Source organism: Tarenaya hassleriana, unplaced genomic scaffold (genome assembly GCF_000463585.1).
Source record: "Tarenaya hassleriana unplaced genomic scaffold, ASM46358v1 Cleome11, whole genome shotgun sequence".
NCBI lineage: Eukaryota > Viridiplantae > Streptophyta > Magnoliopsida > Brassicales > Cleomaceae > Tarenaya > Tarenaya hassleriana.
Window position 1 is genome coordinate 350,219 of NW_010961290.1, and position 8,539 is coordinate 358,757.

Sequence of the window (8,539 nt, forward strand, 5' to 3'; positions counted from 1 at the left end):
ATGCCGCCTAAGTCGAAGTCTTCCTTCAAAGACTTGGTCAAGAACCTGATGTCGGTATCCAACAACTGCGCCTTACCGCTCACAAACGCCACGAAAGTCGGTGGCCGAGCTTTCACCTGAGTGAAGTACTTGATCTTTGGCTGAGCGGCCGAGTCTTTCCACGAATGCCTACTCATAACCTGAAACCAAAAAAAGAAAGTAGGAAATATCGATCACCCTTTTTTTGTTGGAAGCGAATGATGTTCATTCAAGAATGCAATTCTCAGTTATGGCTTCACATCGACTCCATGATCCATAACCTTATATTATTAGAATGAGATGTAATTCATGCCAGACCTTGCGAATCCAGCGATTGAGACGGCCTGTGGAAAGCCTCGAACACCATTTCTCGTACGTGTCAATGACTTGGCGCATGACTGTCACCCGACCTCTTCCTTCTAAGGCAGATATAAACACGACTGGTATTCCCGTTATCTACACAGGAAATATTATATGTATATATTTCTCATGTTTAGGAACATCGCTTGGCATGAGGCACGAGGAAGGATCAGTTGAAACGGATCAAACCTACCTGAGGAATAACGGTCTGAATTTCTTGGGGAACAGCTTCCTTCACCTTCTTGTATATCTCAGTGTTGTGTCTTCCTCTGAGACGGTCCATTTTGTTAACGATGACAACCAGACCACGTCCTTCTTCCACTGCCCGTCTCGCTATTACCACTTCAGAGTGTGACATGCTGCACCTGGCTTTTGCAATCTAGAGATCGTGAATACTAACATTTGATCAGCCTTTATATATATCTCTTTCCGGAATTGCGAACAATACAAGAATGTAGGTGTGTATGTGTTACTTATATCCAGACCTCTTCAGCATCAAGAACCAGAGCAACTATATGTGCCCGCATCAGATTCCTTCTTGATTGCATGATACTAAGTGATGAGGGTCCTTTGTCTCTCTCTGTTCTCTCCAACCAGCCTGCGGTATCAACCTAACATCAAACAAAATAGTTTTAGATTCTTGAATATCTAGAGAAGAGAAGGTCGAGAGTTTTAGCCCGATTCTTCTGGTGATAGAGAAAGAGTCTAATAACCGGGGAAATAATCATGAAAAGCTCCTAACCTAACCCAGGCAAGAAAAGAATAACGATAAGACAACATACCAGATATATAGTCCTGTCCTGATATTCGAACTCAACTCTCACAGCATCTCTAGTCAGACCAGCTTCAGGCCCCACCAATACACGCTCTTCTTGGCGATTTCTTCTTTGAATCTCGAAACTTCGCTGCATTATTCTGGAATTCGATTCGGTGAATCGCCGGAATACCCACCACCATCGGCTCCCTACATTTGGCTTCCCTACAATAGCTAACTGCAATGGCAACTTGGACTCATCGGCATCACCAGAGAGATTCTCATCACTCTGGGTATCATCTTGAACACATCTATCTAAGATAAGACAACACGGTTTAGGAAAGACGGAGAAAATTCTCTTGGTATAACAAATGAAATCGAGTTGGAGAATGAAAATCATCCATCATAGAAGGAAGGGTTTCTTACCGTTTAAAACTTTGACCATGTAATCCTCTAGCGGTGGGCGGAGGACCTCATAAAGTGCGGTCATACCGAGTCCAGTCTCGGCGGATATGGCAATAGGCTCTCCAAATCCAAGAACAAGGGCCTCAGAAGCAACTTCAGCAAGTGATGCATCAAGTGATTCGGATTTATTCATAACGATTATAGGCTTAATTTCCGGGGCATGTCTCCGCATCCATTTCCCAACCTCCAGATCCAATGGATGCAACCCAGCTCTAAGAAACACGAATAAAACAAGTGAAAATCCGGAAACATTTGAATCAGATAAGAAGTTCTCGATTTCGGTAAAGCCTCACCTAACATCAACAATAAGAATCGCGAACTGAGTCCTTGCAAGCACATTAGCTGTCATGGCTGTGGTCCTACCAAGAATAGTGCCCGACGATACTTCTGTCTCTATACCAGCAGAATCCAACACCTTGAACCTTAAATCACCTAGTTTCGCAATCCCTTCTCTTATATCCCTTGTGACATGATCATCCGGGGTGTTGTACACAAGAGCCTCCCTTCTCCGAATCAACCTGAAAAACAACAATTCAATTGACCTCGTTATCATTATGCAATCATGTGCAAAAGATGAAACTTATCTCGAGAACACAGAGAAGAAGCCAACCGGTTAAATAGGGCAGACTTTCCGACATTTGGCCGGCCAATGATCATGACGGTGGGTAGCAGATCCGCATCGATTTTGGTGAAGTCAATTGGTTTCTTGTAAACAACCTTAGGCTTCTTATCGACAAGTTCAACATCGGAGCTCCCACGGGGAATATCCTCATTACCGATCAATTTTTCACTGGATCCACAATTTGAGTCCACTACCTCATTTACAGAATTTGAGCAAAACCCTTTTGCAGATCGAATTATGCGAGTACGATTCAGGTCCGGAATCAAATCACCAGAAACCCTATAACCGTTACGAAGAATTCCATGCCTATAAGAACATCCTGTGAGAGACACGGGTCACAACCAAGGGACGAGCTAACTCGTTAAACATCATCAATTCATGTCTGCATGCTTGTAAGAAACAGAATGGTACCTGAGGGTGAACACTTGCAGCGATTGGGAACAAGAGCATGCTCTTGGGAATGAAGTTGCGGAGAAAAATTACATCTAAAATAGAACCCGATACTAAATTGCTTCTTCCGAGCTGTGAGAGCTCGAAGCATTGACTGAGACATTGCAGATCAAAGATTCCACTACAGCCTATACATACACAAAATAGCGTAAGAGACTCGGTTCTTGGAAGCCCATACCGACAAAAGCTCCCCTTCTCTGCAGATGCAAAGAAAAAAGGAACTTTCTTTGAGTTTCGGACCAAACTGAAGGAGAAAAAACGAAGAACAGAAAGAGACGGAGAGGGACCAGGTACACAGATTGTGAGGAATACCCAAGAAATGATTGCTTTCCAATTCGGGTTTGGGGAAGTGAGGGTTCAGAATCCCTCAGAAATTAATTAGGGAACGAGAAAACGGAGAAAGAGGATAAGAAAGCTGAATCCTTGAAACGAGAAGGAAATGAAACAGGGAGAGAGAGATAAGGGAAACGATGACGATACCGATATAAGTTTATTATAAAATTATATAAGAGGATACAAGAGATTTTGCAAGTACGATTTCAAAATCTGCAAAGAACCTCGAGAATTTAAGCTTGAGTGGAGCAAGATTGGTAGAACACGCAACGTAAGAAATCAAACCCTATAAACCCTAAACCCCCTTTCTTCTGCGAATCTCGGTGTTACAGAAGACGAAGAAACAAAAAAAAAAAGCAAACGGCAAAAAGCCCATTGTTAAAACATAGTGGGCCAATAACGGGCTATTCATACAATCGAATTGGCCCATAAATCGAAAAAAGGGAACTCGCATATAATTGTAATAATATTATTAAAATTCAATATATAAAAAATTCAGTTAATTATAAATGCATTTATTCGAAAAAAACAAAAATCCGAAACCGACGCATAGAAGAATGGAAAAATAAATTGTGTTTAAATTTTACCAACAAGATATAAGCTTTGTAGTGTACTATATTATCAACATAACATACACGTTTTGTTAACCCCAAATTTTATCTTTTCATCGTTTCCTTTTCCTTTCCATATCAAGTTTTCAGTTCTTGCTCCCCTATAAAAATCCCCACTGAGGTCCCAAATTCACAATCCAAGCGAGCGATTTCTTCTTTGAATCTCGAAACTTCGCTGCATTATTCTGGAATTCGATTCGGTGAATCGCCGGAATACCCACCACCATCGGCGTCGTTAGGGTGATTTATTCTCCGGCGTGTGCGTTCTTGAAGTCGTGGCGAGAAAACATGGAGGGAATCCATCACCCCATAGCTCGTACTGTCGAAGAGGTCTTTAGCGACTTCAGGGGTCGACGGGCTGGGCTGCTCAAAGCTCTCACGACCGGTAAGCTGGGTTTTCTCTCTCTGCTGTTTTTGGTTTTGTCCGATTGCGGGTTTTTTGTTCCTCTGAATAGTAGCAACCATCTCGAGAATAGCTTGTGCGGATTTGCAAGTTCGTAGGTTCCTGTGTACGTTTATCTTGGTTCTTCTACGAATTTAATTGTTTTGATATCTTCTTCGAATTGGGTTTTGCAGATTTGGAGAAGTTCTGCACTGAATGCGACCCTGGTGAGTTAATTCGCGACCATTATGTATATTTCTTGCGTTCTGGCTTCTGTGTTCTTGTTGGAGTCTCTAGTGCTGTTCGTAGTTTGAATTGTTTACCCCAAGATTAGATTACCTGGCTTCAGTGTCGGAACAGCCCCTTTCCAGACTATTAAAGGGAACATCCATGTATTGTCAAGTTTGTTTGATGGTCTTTCGTCTTCTGTCATCGATTGGCATACCTTTTACTTCTTGTCAGTTTTCCAATCTGCCAATCTGGATGCTTTTGGTTGCCCTAGCATGTTGTTTTAGCGTTTCGTTGTTTGGTTATTTGTGAGTTTCGGTTTTGTGTATAGATAAGGTGAAGTTGTGTCCTATGTTGTTGTTGTCCTCTATATGGGTTCTCCTTCTAAAGGCATTTACTTTTTGCTGTCTTCAGAGAAGGAGAACTTGTGCCTGTATGGATTCCCTAATGGGACATGGAAGCTTAGCCTTCCTGCTGAGGAGGTTCCTCCCGAGCTTCCTGAGCCATCTCTAGGCATCAATTTTGCGAGGGATGGAATGGCCGGACAGGAGTGGGTTTCTCTGGTTGCTGTCCACAGTGATTCATGGCTGCTCTCCGTTGCATTTTACTTTGGCGCACGTTTTGGGTTTGGTAAGGATGAGAGGTGAGGTTACTTTCCTTCTTAGTTCCTCGCTTTGAATATCGGAAATTGTATGTGATGATGCCATGGGGATACCTCTTAGGCAAGGATTTATTTTGTAACACCTGGCTGCACTATCCTAGCATCCTTTCAAGCGTAATTGTTCAAAGACTAGGAAATTCAAACGAGGTCAAGATTCATCAATCTTCCATGTAGTTTTGTATATTTATAGGTCTATATTGTGTACGTGCTCATGTCATGCATGTGGATACATATATGTATATATAAGCACATCTTGAAAACAAAAACAAAAAATGAAAACCCTTTGGTTAGTGAACTTTAGAGGTGATTGCTGCTTGTCTCTCTTGTAACTTCCATGGGACAGAAGTGAAATTGGTGTTATGTTATCCCACTAAGCGACTTTGCATCCTTACAGGAAGAGGCTCTTCCAGATGATAAATGATCTCCCGACCATTTTCGATATTGTGAGTGGAAAGGTGAAGCAATCTAAGGATCGACCTGCTAACCACAATGGCAACAAAAGCAAATCCGGAAGCAAGGTATTATGTTATGTCCCCTCTCTTTCACTTGTCCCTATTCTGAACCTCTTTCGGGGCTTAGTCTTGAATCCTTGATGTAATGTTGAACAGTCTCGACAGTCGGAATCCCAGAAAAGGGCTTCAAAGATGGCTTCATATCCTAACGAAGAAGATGGCAGAGAGGAGGAGGAGGGGGCGATATGCGGGGCATGCGGGCACAACTATGCAACGGATGAGTTCTGGATATTCTGCGAAGCGTGTGAGAGATGGTTCCATGGCAATTGCGTAAAGGTCACACCCTCCATGGCTGATCGCATCGACCATTACAACTGCCCCGCCTGCTCCTCCGACAAGCTCCCTCGAACTTGAAGTTTTTTATTGCCAAGTGTAATGCCTTGTCCGTCTTCAGCCGCTGAAATAAACGATTTTCAGAAAAGGTAGAAAAATAAAATTTTTGTTGAATATTTTTTGTTTTTAAAAACTAAAAACTGGAAAAACTCGAAACAATCAAAACTTACGTAATTTTTGAATATGAAGTGGTCCATCGCTATAAAATTATAAATTAAAAATGTAATATGAGCAGAGCATAGGCATTTCCGGGTGGTGGTAGTTTGGTAGAAAAATACAATCTGGTACACTGTTCCCAAATATAATATATCAATAATTAATTCCACGTCATCCAAAATGAAAACGATGGCATTTTTATTTATCTGTTTTTTTTTTCAATATATTTCAGCATGAACTTGAGGTGGGTGGACGTATGTTTTGTCATTTTCAGGACAGAATCGCAAGACAAATTTCTGAATACTGTCTCTTTTCTCTTTCTTTCCCGGAATATTGAATCTCGATTAAATTATGTTTTTTAAATACCGCGTGATCATTTATGGGATAAATTTCAGGACAGCATAGGCTAATGTGATTTCTTTTTTTTTTGTTTTAATTTATTTTCTGGTTAGAATTCTAACAAGATATAATTGTGTTAAGGAGCGCCGGCCAGATTAGTGTATTGTATAATGATTAATGATAAATTTTACATATTTGTTTTGTTACGAATCATTATATCGCATTGTGGACTTAAATAAATAAAACCCAAATCATAAGAAGCCACGAGCTTTTCATCGACAACACACACACATATACATATATATATATATATATATATATATATATATATATATAACGATCCAACATCTCAAAATTGTTCAGAATAATTAGATATCTAACCGATAAAATGATGTATAATTGTATCCATCCAACTGTAGATTATATTATATAATTAGTGTAAATAATCCATTTGATAATATTTGTATTGGTACCGTCTTCTATTATTAAAAAATACATTAATCATGTTTTCCTTTTCTTAAGACAAGAGTTATGCTTTGATATTATCCAAAACATAATTCTTGATTTGTCTTGATATTCGTGATAATTGCGGTCCGATATGACATGCAAACCAATTTGACCAAAACATTTTTTCTTGTTTATGTCAATATCGGTTTCATACATCAAGTATACATGCATTGTCCCGATCCAAAATCCCTACATATATATATATATATATATATATATATATATATTTGTGAGATTTGATCGTACCATCTTTACCCAATAATAATATTTATATTCCTAATCAAATTATGGAGATGTTCTATATCAAAATAAATTCAAATATTTAAAAATTATGTATAAGTAAAAATATTATAAATTTCTTAAATTAGACAATTAATTGTCAAAATGTTCAATTTGTGTGTGTTTCATTTCGCGTTACCGAAAAATCGTCTCGCATATATTTATATAAGTTTTTTTTAATGGGATTATCATTTTGATCTTTTGCACGTTACATTTATGTTTTGGTATATAAAAGATTGCAGAATATTTTATAAAAAAAAAATTGCAGAATAATAATGAACATAAAATGGTAAAATAATTAGGAGAGAATAATTCGGTTAGGACGTGATTGGGAGAGGTGGATTAATTTCTAAAATGGTGCATTGGCAGCTCAGCCTTTTCCTTTGACCCTTCATTAGGCCATGTCTCATTGCAGGTTTATTTACATATTAATTAAAAACAATAAAACTTGCTATTATACAGCTTTCCTTTGTTACTTTATATATAAAATGGAAATAATTACGGCAGTGATATACCCATAATGAGAATATTCGTCGAATACATTAGCAATAAATATAACTCATGTGACGTTATTTATTTGGTTCGACCGTCCGAAATTGTAAAAACGGATTAAATATAATAATAAGGCATGGGATCGATAAGACATATGTCACGGCAAAGATTGTGGGAAACGAGGCTCAACCGAATTATTCGGTCGTAAAGACAGATCAAATACATATTTTTATGGATAATGTTGTAAATTATATCATCAAGTAACAAAAATCAGAATGAAAAAATATTAAGGATAAACTCATAACCGATTTTAATCTAATTTTTCTAACCTAAATGTTCTCCTAATCTATCTGTGATTTCAAACCCTAAACTTACAACCTAAAATGTGAAACTAAACCCCAAAACTTAAATCACAAAACTTCAAGTCGTAATATTTAAAACTTAAGATTTAAAATAAATGTATGATTTAGGATTTAAGTTTTAGAGATTATAATTGAGTATTTAGAATTTTAAATTTAAGATTAATGTTTAGTGTTTAGGATTATGGATAAATAAAAAAATCTCTGGCAAAAAAAAGAAGAAAAAATGCAATGCCACATTAAAACTGCACGAGAATGTTTAGACCACTAAAGTTTTAGGAGATGTAAGGATAAACCTTGTTCGGACCATATTTAGAACTATATAGGATTTTGCATAAATCTGTAAATAACAAGCTTAGGTTTCATATTAAGCAAAGTCCAAATATAGTTTCAAGTATAGAAATAGCAGCTAAACCTATGATTCTTACAAAATCAAACTTTTATAGCAATGCAAAATTTGTTGCCACTATACAATTTTTTGAGACATTTTAAAAAATAGATGACAAAAAATTACATTGATAAATTTAGGGATAAATACAAGATGAATAACCATAGTTTTGATTATATAGATAAATTCATATACAGGGGGTGGGGTGATGATATTTCAATAAATGAATATAATGAATAAAGAAAAGAGAGGAGACCCAAGGAAGGGGAGAATCACGGCGTCACCGCTCT

At 37.8% G+C, this 8,539-nt stretch overlaps 2 protein-coding genes across 3 annotated transcripts in view; one reads left to right on the top strand and one right to left on the bottom strand.

Moving 5' to 3' along the window:
* LOC104805128 (GTPase Der) overlaps nt 1-3,305 on the bottom strand; it is a 3,769-nt gene extending 464 nt beyond the window's left edge. The window contains 10 exon segments of the mRNA XM_010529559.1: nt 6-179; nt 337-474; nt 572-757; nt 864-989; nt 1,161-1,263; nt 1,330-1,447; nt 1,559-1,809; nt 1,891-2,115; nt 2,208-2,538; nt 2,631-3,305. Of these exon segments, the coding sequence (XP_010527861.1) occupies nt 6-179; nt 337-474; nt 572-757; nt 864-989; nt 1,161-1,263; nt 1,330-1,447; nt 1,559-1,809; nt 1,891-2,115; nt 2,208-2,538; nt 2,631-2,772 (1,794 nt within the window). The 5' untranslated portion in view covers nt 2,773-3,305.
* A 339-nt stretch (nt 3,306-3,644) lies between these two features.
* Nucleotides 3,645-6,134, top strand: LOC104805129 (PHD finger protein ALFIN-LIKE 7-like). 2 transcript variants are annotated; one of them, XR_770438.2, is made up of 6 exons: nt 3,645-3,998; nt 4,190-4,222; nt 4,638-4,866; nt 5,279-5,402; nt 5,493-5,818; nt 6,118-6,134. XR_770438.2 is itself a non-coding variant. In XM_010529560.1 (5 exons), exons 1-5 carry the CDS (start codon nt 3,902-3,904, stop codon nt 5,748-5,750), a joined length of 741 nt encoding a protein of 246 aa, XP_010527862.1. In that variant the 5' UTR covers nt 3,645-3,901; the 3' UTR covers nt 5,751-5,845. The 2 variants fall into 2 exon arrangements, 1 of the variants encoding a protein (XP_010527862.1); XM_010529560.1 differs by lacking the exon at nt 6,118-6,134 and having other exon boundaries at nt 5,493-5,845.
* Nucleotides 6,135-8,539: the final 2,405 nt, after the last annotated feature.